Genomic DNA, 26,329 nt, shown 5'->3' on the forward strand with positions numbered 1-26,329 from the left:
AAATGCCATTATATTTTATGACACTGAAGGACAGGAGAAAATAAATACGTAATTTTTAAAAGGCATACAACCTGCAGCAACAAACCATCTCAACTGTGGTTAAGTTTGTCCAGCATCTGGGGCTCTCACACTAACTGGTGACAGCCCCATGTTCTGATCCTTCCCAAATATGTTGTGGAGTGACCTTCTAGGTGCAAAGCCAGTCCAACTTCTTGAACAGGGCAGAAATCCCATGTACTCTTCTGTAATCAGGGGGTTATAAAATGAAGTCAGGCTAAAGAATTTAATGCACTTGTCAGGTATTCAAGAGGTGTACCATCTTCACTGGAGAATCCCCAAGAAGGGGTTTGTGACAGTGACTATCAGGATGCCACAGAATGTAACACAGGGTCCGTCTGCATTCTGACCAGACCATGTGCATCTAGGAAAAGAGGAAGAGATGCCAAAGAAAAAGAGCAGATCACGTTCCAATTTGTACAGCGGGGGAAGACTCCTCAAGTTTCTGAGAAGGGAGAACTAAGACAGATCCACAAGGACAATTACCTCAGAACATTAATAACAATTATTTACCTCCAAGGACATGGACCAAATTATATTTTTGTGTGTGGGTGAAAAAAGGGCAATAATTCCTGAGATTTAAAGCCCTAGCACAGCACTTGTTATGCCATGCAAAGATAATTAAAATAAATTAAGGCAGATTGAAGACCACTGTTGCAGATTTTGAGAAGTCAGCTATCTTTGAAAACCTCAAAGGATAGGGAAGATCACAGGTTCCATCTTCCGGAAAAACACCTCAAAGATAAAAACTGTACTTTACAATGGGCTCCAAACAACACTAAGTTGACTACCAAAACCCAACTAGATTTCAGAGATATTTGAATAAGACCTATGTGAGGAACCAGTCAACAAGAGAACTCAAGAATTTTTAAATCATCCTAGATTTTAGGGAATTAATCCCTGGGGTTTTATTCCTTAGCTCCTTAGAAGGAGAATTTCTGGGTCGACCACCAAATGCTGTAGGTCTGCAATAGATATTTTGCAACAATGTAAGTGGGCTTCAGGATTAGAAAGCAAACAGGAACTTCAAGAGAAGAAATAAACTGTAGGACACAATTAAATCAGATTTACAGCTGCCTCACTTTGCACCAGAAAGTACCCAGAATGCACGAAGGAAGGAATGCCAACAAGGGATCCCCTTTCCAAATGTGCACCATCTCCTCCTCCATGACTTAATTCTGATAGTACTGAACTGCAGAATAATACCTGGTTTTCCAAAAACATGCTGCATATGAAATAGCCTACCTTTGCAAGTAATTTTTTAAAATAAGTAACAAAAATTAAATCCAGTTAACAAAATATTTTGCAGGACATCAAGAACAAAAATTAATTTATTGCAGTTGTAGTATAAAATATGGAATGAGATACTTCAAGAGAAAAAGAGACATATGTAGGTCATTAGGAAGGGCCATAGAAATAAAATAAATTTAAAAGAAAGCTAAAAAGTCCCCCAAAAACCACAAAGCAGTATCATCTCCCACTTCATAAAACAAGAAGCTATAGAGTTGAAATCACCAGCACAAAAATGAGAACAGAGAGAAATACAGGCCTCCCTTTTCAAATTATTTGTGCAGGAAACTAGGACCTGGGACAACCAGAAAGTACTATTCAGGTCATGGAAAGCTGTAATACTAAAATCTGAAATAGAAAGAAAAGTAAGGGTTCAAGAAGGCTACAAGAGGTATTTTTCAATATAGCAGATACAAAATCTGTCATCTCCACTGAAGTCCACTGCTACACCAAATCTGTGGGCAACTGTGGGCACTGCAGGGAAGTTTAATTAGAGTTTGCACTGGTTTCCATGAGCAAACATCTCCATGAAGTCATTCTTCCCTGCCCTACTGACATGATGACTCTGGAGCTCTAGCCAGATAAGGTATTATGTGAACAGCAGAGACCGTGCTTTCAAACAAATCTTAAAGTAATAGAGGAGCTCTTTCAGCTAGCATGTTGCCACTCCAAGTCACTAAACTTTGTTATTCCCAGCTATAGCAACATCTCCAAACAACTTTTCAGTGCACTAGGTGGAGAAGAGATCCAGATTTTTCACCTGTAGCCAGGGGAAGAGCTGATACGCTGCATGCCACCTCAAAGGTAACCTGTGAGCAACTGTCCCAATCTGTCTTCTTGCTGAATGAATAGTAGGGGCTTGGAGTTCAAGAAAGGAACCTCTATTTATCAGGAGAAACATTAGGGAAGTAGAACTCTCCTGCACATAATCCTCCACTCAACCAATACAGAAACACATCACCATTTATTTTTCCCCTTAAACTAACTGGAACCTATTAGTCAAGGAACTTCCCACTGAAGTTTGTCAGTCAACTAAGAAATCGTATTTCCAACAATCACCTTTCTAAATGCTCATGTGCTGCCTCTACTTGAGAGCAAGTCTTACAGCAGTAGCTTAAAGAATTGTATGTGTAGCACTAAGCTGATACACAACAAAAAAGACATCACATGTCAATAACCACAAAGCAAAGCAAATATAAAGTGGGAAAGCCTATTAACTGTGGAGGGTTCTAGAGGAGACTCCTAGAGCATACATCCTTGTGCTAGATCTTGTACAAACAAATTTGAAGACACTGAATAAAGTCAGTACAATCTCATCCATACAATTTTTAAAATCTGTAAATTTCCTGTGATAAATACCATACACATACCCTGCTTATTTTTAAAGACTCAATAAAAGGAAAAATATACCTTTGCCTTCTCTAGGTTTCTTCTTTATACCTAGATCTGGAGACCCATCAGATAAAGATGATTGCTGGGTCTTGGGTTTACGGCCAGCTGCACATAAAACATGGGGAAAAGGAAGTATTAATCACATGCAGAGTAGAATTTTATAGTTTGCCTTTGCTGAAAAAAGCAGTCTGTGTATTTTTCCCCTGCTGTTTCCTTGCTAAAGGTATGGATAAACTTAGATTCTTAGATTACTACTGCACTTCCAGTTTAATTATCCTTGGGTTGCTTACTTCATAGGCAGATTCAACTCAATTGCAGACAAGTTAATGTGCATTTTTATTAAATCTAAGACTCACAGATCTTGGATTTATATCACTTTATCACTGCATTGCACTTGTTTCCCTCTAAATTACAAGTATATATACCATCTCAGCATGTCTGGAAACTCTATTAAATCAATATTCCTAAAGTTATGAACTGTACTGATGCCTTTAACAAAACTGCTAGACTAGAACAACATTACCAGGTGCCAACCTCTCATTTGATAGCAAAATGCTTAGAAACCAAACACTGTTCTGAATTGTTTCTCCTCCAAGACACGCCAATTAAATGCAAAAGACAAAAATTTCACAAAGATCTTACAATGATTCTGTAAACTGACTTATGTTTTTTTAAGTTAGTATTTACCCTGTTGCTTCATTGCATGAACCCCAAGTCTACCGTCTCTCCAAATATATCCATATTTCAGACATCAGTGGTTACCCACCACAGAAGTCCTCTTTGAATCCTCTATCCATCCTCCACTTTGTGTTAAAATACACAACACAGACACCATCTTCCTTTATGGCTTGTCAAAGCTCATTCTCCTGCTCCTTCTTTTTTCTTGTTGCAGACCCATTTTCTAAGAACTCACATTTCAGACTCCCATCAATCTGTTTGTATGAGCAAAGAGATCAGACCATCCAATGCATCCTCCCCTGTATCAACTGTACCATCCATGGCAGTGAACAACAGAAGTAAACATGAGCTTGCTCCTATGAAAAGCTGTATGTACCCTTTTTCTTTTTCATTGGTTCATGGATATCAGGGGAAGTTGGAACAGAAGATACGTCCATTTGTTCAGATTCCTCTGTTGATACTTCCACCACGGTTTCTGTGATCACATCAGGTCTCATGGCTGCATGGATAAATTCTGGGGTGGACACACAAGGAGGGACAAAAACTTCCACTACAAGAGAAGAAAAAAAAGAGTATCAGATGAAGTTTCTACCTAATTATTTTAATGTAGCTTACATAAAATTATTTTAAACAAAGCATATGCAATGGTGTAGCAAGTTTCTGCTCCAAAATCCTGTCACCTTGAAAATCAATCCAACTCCCCAAAACATGCACACTTGTCAGTAGTTTTAGGCAAAAAAAGGTATCACACCAATATTCTGCAGAACTAAACTCAACTTTAATTTAAACAAATTAGAGCTTCATCTTTGATCATTACTCTGATCTCCATTTCCTATTTTGTAGTCTTTGCATTTCAGCTTGACCATTTCATCCAACATATATTAAGTAACTTCAGAAGGGACACCAGTTAAAGTAATCATCAGCATTAAGGTTTGGTTTTTTAGACTGTTAACACTTTGCAACACATTGTTTTCAGGTATGCTTTCTAAAATAGAAAGATGAATAGAAATACTTTTCCCTTAAAGTAACTATTCTTGCAATCTAAAATGTCCGATTCACAGAACCCAGAATGGCTGGGGTTAGAAGGGGATCTGGTCCAACTCCTTGCTCAAGCTGGGCCACCTAGAACTAGCTGCCCAGGATCCTGTACTTTTTAATATCTCCAAGGATGGAGTCTCCATGGCCTCTCTGGTCAATCTGTGCCAGAGCTCTGTCACCTGCACAGTGAAAAAGTATGCTGTGATGTTTAGGGGGAAAAATTAATTTTAAATATGTAGTTACTCAGCTATCTCTTTCCAACAACCCCTCTCAGATAAATTATTTAATCTGTAAGTATATTTGTTGCAGGGTGGAGAAATCATGGAAAACTCAAAACAAATCAGTAGTTTTTAAATATGAAGGCAATTGTTTTAAACAGCATACAGCTCTCCACAGACATAGGTTTCCCACTTTGCTTGTTTTACTCATTAGTAGGAGGAGAAATGGCTCCCAGAGCAGAGACTGTGGCTGACATACCAGGACTCCTGGCATCTCTCAGGCAGGTAGGAGACTCCATATGAAGCAAGGCCTCTGCAGCTTCAATTGTCTTATCTGTGCAGTGCACATTACTGCCATGAACTGATGCTTCCACTGCAGAAGGATACAAAAAAATGTATGAGAACAGGTTACTTATAAAAGTCCACATGTATCCCTGTACAACTGTACTTCTCTAACATGAAAAACACAAGATTATCAGATGTCTTCACACCTTTTATACCTTCCCATCAACAGAAATATTTAGGGAAGACACAAGACAAGCAGAACTGACACTGCTCCTAAAGGACACTGACCTAAAGGTCACCTCTCTTAAAATTTTCAGTGTATTGGATAAATATATACATATATGCATCTATGTATGCATATATATATATATAGATATGTATATAGATATAAGATTAATTTCTAAAACATAAATCCTGTTTTGATTTCTGACATTCAAAATAATTGTGAGTTTGTTTTAGCAGCTTGGTTGTTAAAAAAAACCACAAAGCACAACAAACAGTATAAAAGGTGTGCTTTTATGCAAAAACTAAGGGAAGAAGGTAAAAGCAGCTCTTTTTTCAAGTTCTGAAAGTTTAGGAAAACTAATTAATCAAAAATAATGCAACTTCAAGAGAGCACAGGTAAGTTTGATGCAGTGCAGATCACAGCACCTTGAACACAGCAGCAACACTAAAAAACCCCCAACATGTAATGTAAAACTACAATTCTATTCACAGCTAACTCCATATTCCTCACCCTTGTAAAGGTTTTGAAAAGTGGTGACTGCAGAAGCACCTGTTGCCCATTATCCACACTGGCCAAGGTAACTGGCTCTCTCCAGTTGCTCTTTCCATTTATGGCCATCTGCTCTAAGCTAAACCACTCCAGCAAGGCAGCCAGCAACCAGGAGAGCTATCTTTAGCCTAAGCAGAGTCACCTATCTCCAGTATCACAGAACTAAAGAGGATTTGGGAATAATTCTCTATGAAAACTTCGAGGCACCTATGTTGTTACTGAAAACATCTAAGAAATAACTCAAGGTTTGTTTAGTGAAAAGCAGGGAAAAATAATGCCAGAGCTGCTTCTGACTTAAGGAAACACCAGATACACACTGATTCCCTGCAGGCTCACAAGGGTGTAAAAGCCTTCCAGCATACTGCAGTTTTTTCAAATCCAGGGATTAAAAACTTGAAAAACCTACTAGCCAGCAGATTAAACATACCAACCAGAATCTGAAAGTGGATGAAATGTGGAAGATGCACAAATGCAAAATTACGGGTGACTGAAAGTTCCTGCTGAACCAGCCTGCTGCCCACCTGATGTCTGGTTGATGGGATTCCCACCACAGCCTATTAGCTATGGCCTGGGATGCTATTTAGAGGGCTTTATCTTTTGGAATAGTAGATGCCTGTTACAGCTGACATTCCAACACTGCTTCACCCCAGGCTGTGAACAATAAAAGCCTACCTAAGAGCACAGGAAAATCAGGAAAGGGTCTTTACTGTGCACTCTGTTCCTTGGATAACCAGTGGCAACCAGCACGAATTTTGCACTGTGAGCCCTTTCCCCAGCTCCAAACCCTGGATGCTCCCCATGCTCAGCCAAGTGTTTCCTTCCCAAACAGCTGTTTGGGCATATCCAGAGGCTGACCACCTGCACTGTAACAGAGTGGCCCTGCAGGAAACCCTCTGCCTAAACATTTCTCATTCTAAATAAAAGTTTCAGTTGCACAGAAATTGATGACTAAGTTTCCCTCATCTACCTCATAAAAATTTTCACTGATTGATTATCAAAATACAGGAGCAATATTCAGATAGTCGTTAAAAATGTATCAATTCTACAACAGTACTGAAATTAGAAAGTCTGAATCAGTATTTACTATGTTATTATTCTAATGCATGCAATAAGATTCAAAGCATGTCAGCAAAGCTTCTCTAATCAAATAGCTGCTTCTGTGCCATTAGGTTCAGTATAAGAAGGACTTTCGTAAAGAAGTTGACAAATTTCAATTGTAAGAGGGTACTGAATTCACTATTCCTAAATGCTTAAAAGTATACAAAATTTTCCTACAGGGAACAGTTTAGATGCTGCATCACAACTAAGAGGTACTTAGCAGAGGGCAGGAACAAGGCAAGAAAGACAGCAGAAAGCCATCTATGTAGTTTTCCAGTACTAGGGCATTCTGCTGAAGGACCAGAGTGGAGAGAAAGGAAATACAACCAGCATTAGGGACTAAGACTGCAAAACCGTAACAGCAGAGCAAAGGAGTCATTCGACCTCTCCCCTAAGCAACCCTTCCATTTCCAATAAAAACAGCATTATCTACTCCACAAAAGCCTCTGACGCTGGAAAATACACACTTCACAGATGCTTTTCCAGTGTGAGCTACTTGGGACTCCACTAAAACTGTCACCTAAAAAATATCAAGCAAAAAATAGTAACACTTCTGGCTTTGGCTCGAACAACACATGCTGTCTGTCTATCATGACAGCTAACAAACTAACCTAACATTGCCAAAAGGACAGCTATTAAAACACTTACTAAATTCAGTTCTATTACCCAGTTTCAAGTCTTCCCAGTTAGCTAATTGTCCTTTAACCAGTACATGGTTTTAGCCTCAGAGGAATTTATTTGTTTACCCAATGAACATCATGAGTTTGCATTTGCTCACAGGCAATGTTACTGCGCCAATACAGTAGGAAGAAAAAAGCAGAAATTTGTACCTCAACACAAATTTATGTAAAGTATCTTTCTGACACACTAGAAAATGTCTAACAGAAGACAGTATGTCAGAATGCTCAGATAGAAGACATGATATCGAAAAATACAGATAAAAAACACATCATGAAAGATGAAGTAGGGGAACAAGCTCTCGCAGAGAGGGGATGGGACCAGAAAAAAACCAGGCGGCTCTTCTTGCAGATGACTTGATCAAGTGTCATCAACTAAATTACATTTGTATCACAACACTTGGTAACACTTCTCACAATAAAGATGGGGCTAAAAGCAAACCAAAGGAGTAGGCTTCCACAATTAAAAAAACCACAACTTTCCAACACTTTGATACACAAGTATCACAATGGGCAGAAACATTTCTAATCAAAGACTGAAGTGTACCACCCATTTCTCTAAAAATGCCCAATTCTATTTCTATTATATTTATGCTATCAACTATAAGCAAGACCCCAAAGCTAAAACAGACCGTACTGTTTGAGTAAACAATGTAAGGTGTAGCTGTTATATTATGCAATCATTTCAGGAAGAACTGTCACTTGCCCAAATGAAGCAAAGTAGTTTATGTGGATGACAGTAAATTTTCCAGACTTTGGTAACTGAGTAACATGAGAACTGCCATTTACTGATCGAGAACACATCAGAGCTAATACCACCACTTATCTTCCATTCTTTTAACCCAAATCTCATCTTACTGCTTTTATGACAGAATCTAAGTCCATGGCACTTTATTTTAAAATATTTCATTAAAAATTTTTTATCTATTTACAAAAAAAAAAAAAAAAAAAAAAAAAAAAAAAAAAAAATCTTAGAAAACAATTTCAAATCTAAAGTGTAAATAGATAACTAGGCTAGTTGATGTCTATCTTCACTGTTGGCCTAATGCCTTCTAGCTCCACTTTCTACCCAAATAGTGTGTACTATAGATTATTCAAGGTTCTCAACAACTGTTACAAAATACCAACCTTGGTAAAATTAAGTCTGACAGGGCTGTACTTCAGCTTTACAGAAAAAAACAGCGGCAACATATCCATTTGGAACAAAATTAATGAAAGAAATTTATGAGATGAAAAAAGCAGACTGAAATTTTCAAAATGGTACTCTTTTGCACTGCAGTACAGCTCTCCTCTCCCCCCCTTCAACCTGAAGTGCTATCAGTGTCTGCATTTACAAGGCCAACACTTAACTGTAGCACCTGCAATAGCTTACCCTTTAATACTATCAGGCAACCAAAGCAAGATTTTAATGAAGAATTCACAATTCCAAGCATGGAACTCAGTCAAGAGTGACTACACATACACTAACAAACCACATTAAAGTTTACTTTAATGCTTGTTCACATGCTTGTTTTATTTCAGCATTTAAAAACAGCAGTGGAAGTAACAGTGCTTAAGCTGCATCTTAATTAAAAGCAGTTGAATTGCCTCTATAGGTAATATCCAGAAATCTTTCTGTATGCAAAACTTGACTGGAAAAGAAAGCATTCTCAGTTTACTGCTTGTTTTATGGTGGATATTTATTCAGAAACTGAAAAATAATTCCTTGGATTTTTAGTATTTCCCTACGCCTGGCTCTTTTCCACACTCTCAGCTGCACAAAATTTAAGGATTATGCCTAACCCACTGCATAAGGCAAATCAGTAACAAAGATGAGAGCAACCATCTCAAAACACTTGTTTCACTGTGAGCCATATGTCATCAGCCCAATATTGACACAAATATTAGCTATAAAGCCAAAACATATCTTTGTAAAGTCATTTAAGAGTTGCTCTTACAACTGGCAATTAAGATAACACTAAGCAGTAACATCTTTGGTTCCTCTTACTTCCCACAGTTATCAAACACTGAAGTTTTGTCAACACTGAAACCAGCAGCCATGGGAAAAGGCAACATATAATTATTATAATCCCTTAGGATAAAGAATTCCTCACTTAAATCCACGTGATATCATCTACATACAAAACTAAATAAACAGATATGGTATCTTGATAGTATGATGATAGGAATACTAGACATGCGTAGGTATCACTCACTCCAATGCAAATATGGAAAAAAAAGGAATGAAGTTGGTTGGGCTAATGAGATCAGTATGACAAAGGACACCAGAAAGAGCAATGCAAAGGTCATTCATTATTTATCTAAGGGCTGGCTCTCAAGCAATCTAGTTACAGTGACTTAAGAAGGTGCTGACACAATGATCAACTACTTAAACGTTCTTTATTTATGGACAATCAAAAGTAAAAAACAACTCACTGAAATCTGCAGCAGTGAAACCTGCAAAAATCGGAGATGTGTTCTACTGGCAAAGTGAAGCTATTGCTCCATCATAGACCCAAGTGTCCAAATGCTTAGGACCTACTCCCCTTCTGGTTACTCAGCAGAACAGTTCTTCACTGCTTTGTAGTGGGGTATTTTTGCGTGTCTGAGGTTTGGGTCCCCCCCCCCCCCCCCCCCAAAAACCTGGGTATTTTTCCACATTAAATAAAATAAATGATGATGAAGACTATGTGACTTGGCCCTCTTTAAAAGAGTATCTTAATACACTAGGAAACGACAGAGCATTTACTTTTAGACCTGTAAAAACCCACTGCCATGTCAATGTAAAGCCAGTATTAAGCTTGACTCTCTCTGTAAATTCATGTGCACCTACTGCACAATTCATTACCTATAATGCCCTACACTGTACTATTTATGGTTCCAAGGACTACTTTTAGAAGTTGAACTCCATGTTGTAAAGGCAAAAATAAAACCAGATCTGGTACAACTTCGGTGGAGAACTGAATGCTTGACACTGCATTGAGGTTTGGGTCAGTTGTAACCTTGCTCGTTCTCCAGGGCTTTACCACACTTTAAGACAAGTGCTGGGATCACTGGAGTATCCTGTTGTCAGACAGTTTTAACAAAATGGAAAGAGGCCAAACCAGGCATGTCTCTGAATGCAACCCCGAAAAAGTTCTACAGCTCAGGTAAACGGCCCGAGTCCCGGCAGCGGCTGGACCCGGGGGCTGCAATGTCTGACGGTGCGGAGGAGCGGCCAGAGAAAGCGCGGCACCTGCACGGGCCGGCGGCAGGGAACGGAATTCCCGCGGCCTCGCGCCTCCTCATCCCGCCATGACCGCGGAGCTACCCGGAGAGGAAGCTCGGCCCGGGACGGCGCAACCGCCCGCCCTTCCCCCGCCCGCCGGGGGCGCCCGCAGGCAGGTGCGGCCACGTGCGGCGGCGGCGCGGCCACTTCCGTGTTTACAGTCGGCTTTCCTCCGGTGCCGTACGCGCCGCCAACGCCGCGCCGCCACTCCCGTGTCCGCCGCGCGCCCATTGGCAGCCGCCGCCCCCCACCCGCCAGCGGCGGCGGCCCCTCCTCTGCGCGGGGCCCCGGGGGAGCGCGCCGCTTCCGCTACGCGGCACGCGTGGGGGAGGGGGCGCCACCGCCCCCCCGCGTCGCACACGTGGGGCCGCGGCCCTGCCGGCAGCGCCTCCTCCCGCCCCGCCGCCAGAGCAGAGTTTAAAAGGGCACGGGGGCCAGGCGGCAGAATAGTGGAGGACGCGTGCGGGTGTGCGGTACCCGGGGAGGCCGGGCCGCGGCCCTGCGTGCAGTGTGCGGTGACGCTCGGCCTGCCTGCTCAGACAGCGTGGCGGCAGTGCTCGGAGCGAGGGGGAGGGCCAAGGGAGGCGGGAGGACAACAGCCTCGCGCACTTCCTGGTTCTCGCCCCAGCCTCCAAAACCCCACTAAACTCCTCCGCGCGCCCCGCCGCAATTCCCGACACGGCGGCCGCGGTGGTGCCAACCGCGCCGGGAGGCAAGTACCGCGGGCCAGCCGCTCGCCGGGCCGGCCGCTACCAAGGTGATCACTTCCTGGTTGCCCTCCATTGCCTCCCGCCCGCCGCCGGAGCGCGCTGTGCGCCGTGTCTTCCCCGCCCCGGCCCGTCCACGCTCCCACCCCGCGTCGGCCCGGAGCAGCGCAGCTCACCGGCCCGAATGAGGAGGTCGAGCTGGTTCGTGGGCCCCTCATGCACGGACGCCGCCATGTTTACGCTGCCGGAGCGGCTTCACATTGACGGGCGGGCGCGCGCAGGGGCCGGCGGCGAAGCGCGCTCTCGCGGGCGGGCGGAGCGGTCACCGCCACGGCGCGCGGCAGCGCTTCCTGCGGGGCGGCGCGCGCGGTCCTTCCGCTGCCCGCCCCAGACAGGAAGTGCCGCGCCGGCTCCCGCCGCAGCGCGGGGCCGCCCGCGGGCGGGGGGAGCCGCCGGGCCCCGCCAGACGCCCCGCGGCACAGGCAGCGCCTTCCCGGACGGCTCCAGAGGCGCCCGAGGGCAAGGAGGCAGCGCAGTCTGGCTGTCCCCGGACTGCCGCGAACGCCTTCCCTTCCATTTCCCCGCAGCCCTCGCCCACCCGCACCTCCGTGCCCCGGTAACACTTTCTGACCGAGGCAGACCGCGTACCAGGATAAGCCGGACAGTCCTCACCGAGGCGACCACTGACGCATTAACATGATTTCTCCTTGACAGGTCCCTGGGGCACCTGTGTTAGTAACAACTCGCCAGAAGAGCTCGGTGCTCCGTACCTTCAATCCATCTCATCTCCGTTAGAGTAACAGGGCTGATTCCAGTTAGCCAGAAGCCCCATCCATCCTTCATCAAATCTATTCTGTGAAAAGACTTGTGGAGTGAAAAAAAAGTTTCACTGCTCTCTTAAATAAAAAACCACCACTTTTTAGGGTTGCATCCAGTCCCCTCTGAAGAAATCTGCTTCAGTAACACCACAGCATTACTTCCCAGGACCCTGAACAGAGGCACCAGTCAGAGAACACTCTCCACACTTCCCAACAAGTCCCTGTCCTGATTACTCCCGGAGTAAAACTTCAGAGCTGCATGCCAAGAGCAGCTGCACCAAGAAAAGCCTATTATGTCTTACACAGAGCTATGCATGGAAATTACACACATGAATTCCTTCATTAACACCACATACTCCTGAGGAGGCCTACATTGTTAAGCCAAGGATCTGGCAAACACCTGCTGCCTACAGTGACTTCCTTGAACACAACAGCTTCACAGCTCCATTAAAAGAAGGTGAAGGGCTCCAGCTGCAATCTGACAATACACAATCTTTTCCTCTCTCAAATTTCAGTAGTCCTAGGACCTAGATTAGAAGGAACAATTTAGAAGCAATTTTCCTCACCACTGAAATCACAAAATAGTATCCAGCAAAAATCACCTCCAGCTGGTAAATTCAGTGCTTCAAACTCTTGACAAATCCTACTCCTTCACTACAACTCTCAAGACGTTTTAGGAATACATTTCCATGACTGTATTTATACATAATATTTATAATACACAAATATTAATACATAGTACACAAATAAATACACAAATGAAAAATCAGGCATTTTGTAGACCGCAGTCACCTATTCCTGGATGTAAAGAATTAAATTTGTTCATCGTCTCATCAGATAAAGAGCAAGACCTGCAAGTGACATCATTGATTCTCACATGCAGGCCATGATATCTAGGAGTAGGTTTGTGCTAAAATTTTGCCAGCCAAGATCCTTCCAGCCAGAAGCATAGATAAAAAAGGCAACTAGCCAGCTCTGAGGGCAAAAAGCTCTCAGGCAGATCCAGCTTTGCCAACAGCAGAGTGCTCCCATCAGCTTTTGTTATTCAGAGAGGTGGAACAGCAGTACTAACAAGAATTCCTTCCATCAGCATACTTCTACTAGGGGACTCTGCTGTATTCTCCAGCAGAAATTACCGAGTGGAGAAAAGCCCAAGGACAAGAAAAGGCATTTTAGCTAGGCACACACTTAAATGTGCAATAAAATTTAACAGCCCTTCATTAGAACATCCTGAGATTGAAGTGGAAGCCTTACATGGTGTAGTTTAGCAACACCATAGCTTCAGCTTACATACAGAGTACTGCAATAACCCTGTAGTCCTGTCACTTTATCCTATGTACCTCCTCTTGTTAAAAATTATAATTTACCCATACTTCAAGCAATAAAATAGAGTTTAAAAGTTTGTCTGTTTAGATCCAGAACAAAAGCTGTACTGAGATACAAAATGCTTTTGAAGATCCACACCCATGTCAATAGTTCGCACTACCATACTTTGGAAAAGGTGCACTCACAGTTTTTTCCTTTTTTTTTGGTTGCTGTGTAATTCAGTGAGGATTGTTTACTGATTGCAGCTTTCAGTCACAAACGAAAGTGTTCAACTCATACCCAATAAAGTTTTGCCTGAGATGTGTGGACTCCTTGAATAAGTGCACGCAAGTAATTGGCATTGTGTAACTTTCGACAAACACCGTAGGTCCAAAATGAAGAAGAGAGAGTATTAAACATGAAGTTCTTGGTTTAATACCAGTTTCCTAAATAGCTTTTATTTACAACTACAAGCACAGACTTAGCACAGTATTTTCCAGTTCACATGAAATGGACTTGAACAGCTGCACAGTGTTCTGGTTCTTCCCTCTCTCTGATCATACACAGAGAGAATATCACTGGATGCCCAAGAGGATTCCAATCACTTGAAAAGAATCTGAGCCTGTGCACTTTCAAGATTAATATGTGGCAAAAAACCACAACAAATCTATGAAGTGACCTGTGCATACCTTATACCTATAAGTACAGTATTAAAGCATAACACTGTCTTTAAGGAGGAATGCAACTTTGTACAAAAGTCCTGCAGTCTCAGCTGTTTAAATTATATGATTTCTAGTATCTTATGAATGCTAATTGATTTGTCATGCTAATAAAATCTTATTATTTCAGGGAAAAAAAGACAGTCAACAGGAAAAAAGTAAACATGCATTTAACTTTTAAATCTCTTTCAAAACCTCCTTTTCAGGCTAACAAAGAGGGCTACAAAATCTACTCAGGGGGTGGCCCAGTGAAGCAAGAAATACTAACTGTAATGGAACAGGGCCACAGGAAATTGCAGATGTACTTTTATTTCTCTGGCATGAAAAAAGTAAAAAAAAAAATATGTAGAGGAACAGATCCCTGACCAGAATCAGTCTTTGTCAGACAGAAACATGTTTATTTAACTTAGGTTATTGTTGAGGGGGTTTTTTGTTTGTTTGTTTGTTTTTACTGTTAGTATACAGAGACTAAGCTTTGTTGTAATTTTTTAACCCACAAGTTCAGCTGTCAAGATAGCCAGGTAGACCTACATGGTACATTTACCAACTGCCAGGAAAAAACCCCAGCCAAAATGTTTGATAAGCTGGAAAGCTACCATTCAAAATTATGCTTCTACTTACTACATTCCTGTTTGTCATAAGTCTTAAGTAACTTCAAGACAAGTGAATTGTGTCTCCATAGTTGTATAACACAGGAGTAAAATATCTATCAGCTCGTGCTTTCTGGTTAGGGGATATGAACAACTTTGCTCACATTAAAGGAAATGTATCACTTCTTCTCTGCAATATACACCAGTTAAACATCATCCTGATTCTTTAGAAAAAGTGAAATACAACTCAAAAAAAGCAGCTGGATGTGACTAATTGCATCCAAGACAGCAGAAGTAAATTCAAAGTAGAATTTACTGGTGGGTTTCATCAGATTTTCAGACTTGGGTTGGAATAGAATCATCAATTATCTTAACCATCTCCTTGAGCAGTCCTCAAAACTAATAGAGTATTCAGTGCTCATAAAGGAATTGTCATTCTCCACTCCTACAGTCTCCTATGCAAAGCTGCCCTTCCTACAACTCTCACAAATATGATGAAAACATTCTTTGATAAGACTGTAGTTTCTCTTGGAAAACTACTTCACAAGCACTGTAGCTTGAAATGCTAAAAGTACAGCCTTAAAATGGCACCTTTTCCCTCTACTGACAGCAAATAATTAATCAGAAAGAAAAAACTGTGTGCATTTAATTACTTTAGCCACAGAGGATTCCAGTTATATTCTAGTAAGACAAAGCTACCCTTGGAAAAGGCAATTGTCATAAAGCAGTTGCTTATTCTTACAGAGGTGATTTGTTTGGCTTAATTTAAGTAAGTGGAGGGTAGACGGCAATCTGTCTGAGGGTAGTATTTGCAGTCTACATGAGAAATTGCAAATGATAACAGAGTAACAATCCTAAAATGCCAACCATTTCAAAAAGCCACAAGTAATTTCAGAAGTCCAGGTATGCCCTGTCCCAAGTGCCCAAATCACCTACTAATTTTAAAGTTACAGAAAATTCAGTTTTGCCCAGGATTCTAAAGAAATTCCCATCTAATAATTACTGAAGTAGCTGCTGTCTTCAACAGCAGGCCATCAAACTGTTGATAGCTATTACTGCATTGCAAAGGTAACAATAAAAAGAAGCATTTTTAACAGTTAAATGCCAGAAAACATGTAAGAAAATGCAGCCATCTGTTTTATCAGAACATCAACATAATCATTACCATCCACTGTGGATTCCACAGTAGAAAATGCCCAAATAGCAAAACAACCACGAAGTGTCCCTGGAAGAAACAGGGAAATATTGAGGAAAGGGGTCCATGACTATGCCAAGCTTATCTTCTTGACTACACCATATGAAGTCTAACAATACCAAAGCCATGTGTCTGTTACAATTTGCACCTTTGAGTGGACTCAGGATCCTGATGTCACATTCATACAGCAATTAATGACTGCAGACAAAAAACAAATGTATTCTCAGGATTTGATACTACCTTTGACAAACTGAAAAGGAGTTAATCAAAATAGCAAGTGCTACATTCCAGCATTATTACTTGTGCATGCAGAGTAAGAAAACTCAGCTGTCTTGAAAAAAAAAGCAAAACAAACCTCAAACCCACAAACAATCAATATTTACACTTCCCTGCTTTATAAGGAAATTCCTTCTTTCCAGGGAAGTCTATTTGACAATGGTAAGTCAGGTATTTGCATAGCATTCTGTATGATTTTACAAAATTAACAGTATTTGAGACTGGTAATAGGCTGGCATATCAACTATGTCACACTTGAGCAATTTCTCTGTCCCAGATCTATAATTTTGAAGTCCTTAAGTCTTTCCTGATAACAACAAACATCTATTCTATAAGCCCACTGAATGTTTTTAAGGACTAAATGTTCTGCTCAAACACATATGGCTTCACTCTCATCCTACAGTTTGTTGTCAACTACAATCTCCCTTTTAATATGCAGATCACCTTTAAAAATTATTACTTTCAATAGTTTGTGACTATATTTTTGATCAATAAACACCACTAACTCTTGTGCACTCATACCACAATGGGTTTGGATGCCCCATCACATTCTAATTTCAAGATAAAAAGCCCCAAATTTTTCAGCTTACATTAGTAAAATGCTGTGGCTGAGTCTTGACAGTAACATCCTACAAATTCTCACTCCCAGCTGCAATTGGAGTTGGGAGTTTAGAGGAGAATCCCTCTGTGCATCTGAAGTCCAACCCATAATGCCCTACACTAGCAAACCATTGAATTAGCCTCACATCAGCCTCGGAAAATAAAAATTATGCCTGAAATGTGCAGTTAAATTCAGCTTTATTACAAAATAGTCTTGTAGCATGCTTTTGGTATGAATGGAGCACTGAATGCTGTAAGGCAGAAACCTGAAATCTAGAAAGAACTGGACACCACAACTAGGCTGTTACCATTACATTAAAATACTATTGTCCATGGAGCAGTTGTAGAGCTCTTTTCCTTAATTTCTCAGAAAAGGTAACATCAACCAAGATGACATAAAATCTAAGTTGCAGTTGCATTTTGTTCCTGAATGAAGAATGTTACTGAAAACAGATGTATATACCCTTGGCATAACTGCTCCAAGCACTACACAGTAACACATGCAATACGAGGGGAATCATTTTGCCTCATTGTCACTGATATTTAACTACCAAAAGTGCAGTGGACTTCTTGGAAAAATGAGGATTCACATGGATCTTCAGTAGCAATAGCAGCATGGTGTGAAAAATAATTCAAAGGATAGACTCCTAACCCATTAATGTGTAAGAGGCATCTAATTCTTGCAGTAGAGCAAGCAAAGTTTTATCTTGTTTTTATCCAGCTAGTAGGCTTTGTCTTAGCTCTTTGAGGAACAGCACCAACTTAAAATGAGAGTTTAATCAAGCTGTTAGAATGTCCAAACTTTTTTTTTTTTGTAGTCAGCACTGTCCTCTAAAGCAAATGGTCTCTCTGCATGTGTAAGTTCTCACGTTCAGTCAATAGGGTATGTCACCACTAACAAAATGTACCCCAGATACTTGTGTTACCTCATTTTTCCTGAGAGGAAGTTTAATCAAATGATGTCTGGCCAGAATGAATTATAACACTGTTTTGTCTATCACTTACACACACATACCGTAATCGCAAAGGTAAGATTCTAACTAGATCTAATACAGAGTTCTTAGTAGATAATATTTAACTGATTAAAATTTATCATAGAAACTATAGAGTTCACAGGCTCAAATTTCCATAAGAGACATTAGAAGAAAGCAGTTTTAATCATAATAAGGGAAGACATATAAGGACAGAAGGAACAGGCAGTAACTAAAGACTAGACATAGAGATGCAAAACTGATTCCCATGGTGATAACTGTGTAAGTAGTAATCTGAAACTTCCACTGAAGAAGATGATTTCCCTTAAAGTATGTATTTTATTTATCCATATGTTTTAATTGGGGGAGAGTTAAGCCTGAACTCCCCGTTGATTCAACATCCTCCCTCCTTAAAAATGGCTATCAATTTACATGATAGCTTCAACTGAACTTCCTGGTCTTTGCAGCCCAATATTTTTCCATCCTGGAAAGGGTCATTTTTCAGATCCACATTTTTCATGCGTATCTTCCACCCCCCTGTGGCAATAACAGTTTTAGAATCAAAACAGATTTTCAACTTTTACCAAAGGGAGGATTTCTTATAGGACATGAAACTAAAATAAAAAAACTGGTGACAGTTCACAAATTGACTGATATTTCAGCTTCTTGAAAATAAGATTCCTTTTTAATCTTAAAGCTGTGATGAAAAAATAAATCCCAAACTTGTACTTGGTGCTTTGATGATTAATAAAAAAACAAGGGGAAAAAACCTATTTATACAAGATGTTAGATTCACAAAAACAATTAAATCAGGATCTACAGCGGCAATACTTAAATACTCACGCCTTAGTTAACTAAAAGAGTAGGCATCCTCCATGTCTAAGATCTGCAGACCATGACTGTGTTACCTTCCGTACTGCTCCTATGGCAAATTCCAAAATAAGATGACCCCATTATCACACCTACACATCCACGTTACAAGTTCTGTATGGTGACAAAATAAACAGAACTGTAGCAGTTGTTAACTTTAGACTGACTGCTTCTTTAAAGAAAGCAGCTTCTGCTACTATGTATTGCTGAATAAATCCTAAAACTGTAGGGCTAATTACTTTTAGGACAAAAAACTGTGGAGGAAATTAAATCCAATAAAATTTGAGTATTATTAAAAACTTGTTAAGAAGGACGTGTCTTTTATGATACAAACACTTTGTTGCAGTAGACAAAATTTTAAGGCTGTAACTCAGTCCTCAGTAATCTAAAGGTACTAGTCCCAAGCGCATCAAACAAAAAGGGAAAGAACTTTAAACACTGTGTCAATCTAAATATTGTATTTCCCCTTCCAACCATTACAAAAGGCACTCACTACTTCCACAGAGAATGTCATAAGGTCACCTGAAATGACCCAAATTTCTGTATTTTGTTTTTCTAGAAAATTCCTTTTTCTATTCCAAGCAAATAGGCATTTTTTTTCTGGAATAAACACATAACATGAACGACTAAGTCTTTCTTGTTTGCTGAAAGACACTTGAATTGTACTTTGGTAGTTAGTGGATTAATTTTGCAGTTAAAGGATTAATTATAAATAATGATCCTTGATTAATGAATCAAGATAGATTAGTGGAAAGGAGTCTGTTAGGCAAAAAACCTCATACTCCACTAGAATTAACTAAAAATTCATGAGTATTTATATGATCATATAGTATATTTTATTTGAATTGTGGTTTCATAAATGTGAGAAATTTTTAAATTAAAAACAACATTGTGGGTCCTGATTCTGCCCTTGGCTCAGCACTGACTATCCTTATAGTCCACACAGTCTCAAATCCATTCATTGCATAGCAAACCACAAGTAGAACCATTTAGTGCACAGCACAGATAATTTCTTTAGCACCCTAAGTAAATTTTCTCACAGCAGCTTCCCTACAACATTTTTCACACAGGGTACTGATCCCTATCTCTGGAGGCTAGAATAATGCTACATTTTACTAAACTATGAAACTTTAGATTAACTGCAAATTAGCCCAAGGCTCTTCAAATCTGTGTTGTAATGCAATAAACCACGTAAATCAGTAGACATTGGAATGACCAATGAACTGTCAAAAGAGAGGCAAAAAATTCAGGTCCATGACCAACAGGAAAAATACTGAAAAAGAGGGGATATATTATGAGAAAAGGGATCCTTTTCAAGTACTGCCAAGGATTCTTTAAGATGGGTTTTAGTATTTACCATACTGCCTGTAGAGTCTAGAACCACAAAAGGTATTAAGTCTACTCATTCTTGCTGCAACAATGATCATTTATCAAATAACATGAATATTTTTGTAGCAATTAATTCTGTTGTTTATGAAGTAGAATCTATTGAGACTATTTTAGCAATAATAGATTTTTTCCTAAGATGTACAGAAATCAAACTGTTGCACCTCTCTAAATTGGGATTATTAGCATAACAAAGGTATGTACTTCAAAAAATTAACACCTTAAAATGCTCTTTAAACATTATACCTTGTTTACTGCCTTAGCCTGCTTTCTCATTAACAATTACCATGGCACCTGTTACCACCTCTCCTACATTAAATTGCTACCTACCCACAGCCTATCTCTACTACAAAATTCAAATTAAAAACCAGTGCACTCAGATTCACTGTCCTGCAATTCATTGCTAATAATGGTGCATTACCAAAATGAATGTTTCTTCAGGCTTTCATACTTTCTCTCCACACATCTTACCTCTCTGTAAAAGAAATAATTCAGAAGGACTCCTGGCTGTGCCAAAACATGTCAGTTGCAACACATGCCCCGTAACACTGCCTCCCTCAGAACAGCCTAAACTAAGCACTCCTTTCACCAACACTGGACACAAGTTCTGTGCAAGGACCTCTGCTCACTGTCATGTATAATTACACCATGAAAACCACACTGGATTAATGGGGTATACACTACACAAATAATACTTAAAATACAGTAGGAACCGGTGTGCATTCATAAATTTAAAATCTTCATTAATTTTAATTTCTCCTCCGCTGTTTATGGGCTTTTCGCTGCCCATTAATTCTTAGATCAAAACCATTAAACAAATAAATATTTGAACTGATTTTAATATATGATTATCTTATACTAAATTTTTAAGGACATATTAATATCAAACTGTGAAATTAAAATAAAACCAACACAGAAAACATCAACAAACCACATGCAGTCAAGACACATCTCTTACCATCTCCAGCCACAGACACCAAATTATCATATCAACTGCTCTATAAATTTTAAGACCATACTTTCAAATATCAAGGCTTGGAAGCACCCACACCCCTTTCTTTGAACGGCAGCTTACATAAAACTATTCCTATAGAAGAGCTACAAGTTTTTAATTGTAATTTCCCCCAGTTTATTATGGCCATAAAATTATGCTTAAAAACATAAGGAGTGCATTTGCAGCAGCTCTTTATCCTAAAAGAACTGTTCTGTTAGCCTTAATCTACAAAAATCTTACAAGAAACAGCATATTTAATGTTTAAAAAACAACTTCTGAATACAAAAACCTTCAAAGTATAAACTCCTAAAAGTTTTCATATATAAACTTAAGTTGTAAAACTCAGTTTGGGAAGAATACCCTTACTTCTCACTTACCTGAATCTTAAAAGTTTTATTACCATAGTCAAAAATTGAATTTAAGAAATGCATTATTTCATAAGTTCTCTTCACATTAATTTGTTGAACTTCTAATTAGCATATTTCTTTCAAAACGCATTTCAGTAAATGGAATTGTAAGTATTGTCCCAAAACCTGAATCATTAGTTCATGCTTGCCTCGTGAAGTTGATGCCTGTGATTTTTGCTACAGTGCTACAGAATAACATCCGAATTGAGAAGGATGTATAAGCAATTGCATCCACTGTTTACTGAGACATCTGCACTGAAGTGCCTAATCTGATGGGAATGCATATAGACTTACTGGGATGCCAGGTTAAGCAGCCGAGACAGAGTCTCTCACCTTTGTTTTGCTTTCCTGACATCATGAATTTAAACTCCAGCTCTAAATTAGGCAACCCCAGGACAGGAACATATACTACCCATGTCAGTGGGTCTCACCAGTTAAGCATGGAGTGCCCAAGCGAACCTGTCCTTTGGCTGCAGTTTCGCCGTACTCCCTACCCTAACACTCTGCTAATGCAGCAGAAATTTAACTCAACAAAAATACAGAACAGTTGAGGGTCTCCTTGCTATTTTTCTTCTTGCAAAATTAGCACAGAGAAGTATGAGAAGTTGTGAAAGATAAGAAATCCTGTTCAGTTCTGTTCACTCTTGCTTAACAGAAAGCACTCTGGGAAAGGTTCAGCTAACAGCAAGGTAAAAAACAGGCCACATGACCAGAGAGCGGGTTGTATGGCTGGCATGTGGTTGGCCTCGCGTGTGAGGCAGTGATTAGTTGGGGAGACGTGTGGATACCACGTGATCAGAGAGCTGATTGAGTAAAGGGATGCATGAACAGTGACAGCACAGCAGCAGGCAGCCAATGTGTGCTTCTTTTGGTTAAGTTTAGCACATAAAAAGGCTTGGTTTGTTACAATAAACCATCTTCTTTGGAGCAAACAAGGAGGTGCGTGTGTCTTTGTTCCCCATTGCAACAAATGGCAGCCCAATCTGGGACATCTCACAGGCAGTGAAAGACGTGGACTGCACTGGCAGCAACTTCCACTGAACCAGGAATCGGTTGACCAGGAAAGTTTGGCAAAGGAACCCAAACACACGCCCATCACCTACCAGGTGAACAGTGCCAGGTGAGCAGTGGAAGAATTACAGGCAGAAAAACTCCCATGGAACGAAGATGGAGCCTATGGTGGCTCCTGCATCAGCAAAGTACAGACATCTCCAATGCTAAGCTTGCTGGACGGGGTGTCCATGCATTTAAAAGACTTCCCTTCTACTGAGACTTTTTAATTGGAAGCCTGGCAGGCAGTAGGACAGGAACTTTTTTGATATTGCCGGGAACGGTGATGCCAATGATTGTGGGCACTTCACCCCATGGAGGACTATTATGGCGTTTCTTAAAGAAGTCGTGTGGATGTCCGCCATTTCGCAACGTCAGAAACTGATTCCCCTGAGCCCTCAGTTATAAATGAGAATTGCTGATGTTGGCTTTCATATGTGGGGTTTATGGTTAAAGGTGGTTGAGTTGAAATTGTTGATGAGGTAAATAAGTTGATTGTTATATGATCTGTTGATGGGGTTGGGTCGTTTGTTGACAATGTTAATCTGGTTTTAAGGAAGGGGGTGGGGGCATTGACCGTATGAACAGAAGGGGATAAGCGGGGGATCACTAGTGGGCGACAACGAGCCAGTGAGAAGGTCCCAAGACCAACCAGCCAATCAGGATAACCCTCGGGAGGCAGGGTTTGGGTGGAGACACGTTGAGCCCCACGACATAAAAACTGTGTTCCCAAGCAGGAGGCGTGGCTCTGGCCACGTGCCATGAGCGGTGACGAACCCAGCGCTGTAATCCTTTGCTTCGTGGAATTGCTGATCGCTAACATTGATTCCCCGATTGTCAAATTATCCTTCCTTAACTAATAAAATTCAAAGTTTTGAAGACGTGAGGCGGCGTTTCTCACATCAAGCCTCCTCACACCCACTTCCAACACACTGGACGAAGTCTTAGCACCATCTTTGCAACCCTCCCAATACTACCCCTCCTGTGTTTTGCAGTGAAACATTTGCTACCTTGCGTCGGGGCTGCTCCGGTAGCGGGGCTGCCACTGCTTTTCACTCCCTCTCCTTCCCCAGCAGCTGAAGCAGCCGCCGGGGTTCTGACAGGGCATCAGAAACAGCACCTCCGTCCCGGCACAGGTGGCTCTATCAGCCGCGCGCCGCGGCAGCGTAAAGCGGCGGACGGCGCTCGGGGCCGGCGGCAGTGGGTTGGGTGCCGTGGGCTTGTTGCCGCGGGTAACATCGGGAACACGGCGGTGATCGCTGCATCGTGGGAAACACAGTGGCAGCAGGTCCGACCCCTTGGAAGCGCACCGGGGCCGGCCACTGCCTGCCGAGGCCGAGCCGTGCGGCGGCAGCTGCACCCGGGAACGGCTGCGGAGCTGCCCCGCCGCGCCGGCCCCTTTGTTCTCAGCGTGTTTCATCCAGTCGCGGAAAGCAGTGGCAGGGACGGGCGCCGCGCTGGAAACCCCGGGAGCCCATCCAGCACTTCATAGCTTGATCCGTGCTTATTTTTTCGAAGTACCCTTTCAATTAATGAAACTGAGTTGCAGAAATTTTGTCCTACTCAAAAAAACCCGTGGAAGAATGGCTCCCGCCTTGCTGCTTCCCCGATGCAGAAAAGACTATACCACTGGAATGAAGCTTGTAGATCAACACTGGATAAAGACAGTAACCCTCTCACCCCACAGCGAATTCTGACTCAGGGCTTGTTAACAACTTACACACATTTGCAATATTCTTCAGTGCATCTTGGAGATTACTAGAGTTGCCTCGATAAAATGCAAGTATCTTTTGAAACCACTTAGGGAGTTAATATAATTGTAAAGTCCCAGGCCTGGATTTATAAACTTATATATACCTTCTGTGAAGGAAAATTGGCAAATTCAGGTATTGTTAAGTTTCCTGCAGGTGATGTAGTTGTTGTATATGTCATTTTGTAAGTTAAGAGATTTAGCTGTAAGCAACTTTCCCAGCTGGTCAGCCCTGGACGCTCATTGTTAAAGTTTTACCATACCACCTTGTGACCCTCTGCATTGTTCTGACTGCTTTTTGTGCCAGTTATTGGGTGTTATAATCTGTCCCCCTGTTCATGAGAAAGATAAGGTCTTGTGAAGTCATGTTCCCAACTGATACTAATTGAGGTTTGTTTGTAGGATATATTAGGGAAACCCTTCCAGTTAAGGTCTTGGCTCTAGCCAAGCCCTGGCCCTGACTGATCAGGAATTACACCACCAGACCCAGGTGTTTCTGTGCTAAAAATGTAGTCAAGTCACTTTGACTTGCTGATTTCGTCTTATAAAAGCTGGACCCCCTTTTGACGTAAACTTGGAAACCTTGCCTGGGAAAGGTCCTCCAGGTCCTTACTGTGAGATGGGGCTCCCCAGCAATTGCAGACTCTGGATGATGGTAAAGTATTTAAGCAGCTGATGATAGTTATATTAGATATGTTGCTAGCTATCAAAGTGCATGCTATCAAAAAAAAAGGGGGGAGACAGGGGAGATAAGAAATCCTGTTCAGTTCTGTTCACTCTTGCTTAACAGAAAGCACTCTGGGAAAGGTTCAGCTAACAGCAAGGTAAAAAACAGGCCACATGACCAGAGAGCGGGTTGTATGGCTGGCATGTGGTCGGCCTCGCGTGTGAGGCAGTGATTGGTTGGGGAGATGTGTGGATACCATGTGATCAGAGAGCTGATTGAGTAAAGGGATGCATGAACAGTGACAGCACAGCAGCAGGCAGCCAATGTGTGCTTCTTTTGGTTAAGTTTAGCACATAAAAAGGCTTGGTTTGTTACAATAAACCATCTTCTTTGGAGCAAGCAAGGAGGTGCGTGTGTCTTTGTTCCCCATTGCTACAAGAAGCAACACAAGAGAGCAAGAGGGAAGGATAGCAGGAATCAGAGCCCAACAGTCAGATGTAATTAGGCTGCTATAGCAGCACAACTTTTGCTTCCACAGACACTTTAAACATACTTAGCTGCTCCTCGGAAAATGCAAACCTCCTGATTGTGTTCTTCGGAGAGAGGGTGTACAGAAAGATTTGTGTTTATCACTGGAAAGTTCAGCTTTCACAGCAAAGCTCCACTCCTTCCTTCATTCCTAACTTGTTATTTTATAGATGAGTTAATTTCAATCTATTAGGCTTTTTGCCCATAATGGGACAGCCCAACTCCATTCCCCCAAGCCACCCACTCCTGCCACCTAACTAGCCATAATACAACTCTGCACCAAAACGGCAGGATAGGAAGGGACAGGCAGGAAGGGGCAAGAGTTGGAAGATGGGGTAAATAGAGCCATGCAGTCCCTATTTCCAGCTGCCATGCAGTTGTGTGGCTCACACATAGTGTAATACTGAATTCTAACCGGCTTCCTGGCTCAGCTGATTTTTAAAAACTCCAAGTTCAGTTGTCTAGGAAACTCCCTGCGTAAGTACATAGCAAAGACATAAATAAAAATCTGTCTGCTCATGAGGGAGGAGACCCAGTGTTACAATGCAGCACCATGAATGTAACATGACATTTTTACCTGCCAACATGGTTCTGTCACCACTGAAGCCTAAGCAAAACTAAGCTTAGAGGAAATAGATGTGAACCCAGGTCAAGACCTCCCTCCTGTGGCTAAACACGTCACATTCCTTGGGGATTTCTAAAAGTACAAAAACCTCATGGAAGAAAAAAATTAAGTAAGTC

General features: G+C 41.3%; 1 protein-coding gene and 1 long non-coding RNA gene across 4 annotated transcripts in view; both read right to left on the reverse strand.

Annotated features, from left to right (window-relative positions):
- Positions 1-26,329, reverse strand: part of ELF2 (E74 like ETS transcription factor 2) — a 36,666-nt gene that overhangs the window by 3,209 nt on the left and 7,128 nt on the right. For 2 of the 3 annotated variants that reach the window (XM_039550346.1, XM_010412100.3), the window contains exons 4-6: positions 4,933-5,046; positions 3,794-3,967; positions 2,758-2,844 (exon numbers count right to left, since the gene is read on the reverse strand). In XM_039550346.1, coding sequence (XP_039406280.1) covers positions 2,758-2,844; positions 3,794-3,967; positions 4,933-5,046 — 375 coding nt within the window. Of the gene's footprint in view, positions 1-2,757; positions 2,845-3,793; positions 3,968-4,932; positions 5,047-11,638; positions 11,749-26,329 lie in introns of those variants that run through there. The other variant, XM_039550347.1, reaches the window with a different exon arrangement.
- LOC109146309 lies at positions 13,998-26,326 on the reverse strand. Its single transcript, XR_002048257.3, has 2 exons — positions 18,780-26,326; positions 13,998-16,287 (listed from the first exon to the last, which is right to left on the reverse strand). It is a non-coding gene; the product is annotated as an uncharacterized LOC109146309 (long non-coding RNA).

This window comes from Corvus cornix, chromosome 4 (genome assembly GCF_000738735.6).
Source record: "Corvus cornix cornix isolate S_Up_H32 chromosome 4, ASM73873v5, whole genome shotgun sequence".
NCBI classification, from domain to species: Eukaryota; Metazoa; Chordata; class Aves; order Passeriformes; family Corvidae; genus Corvus; species Corvus cornix.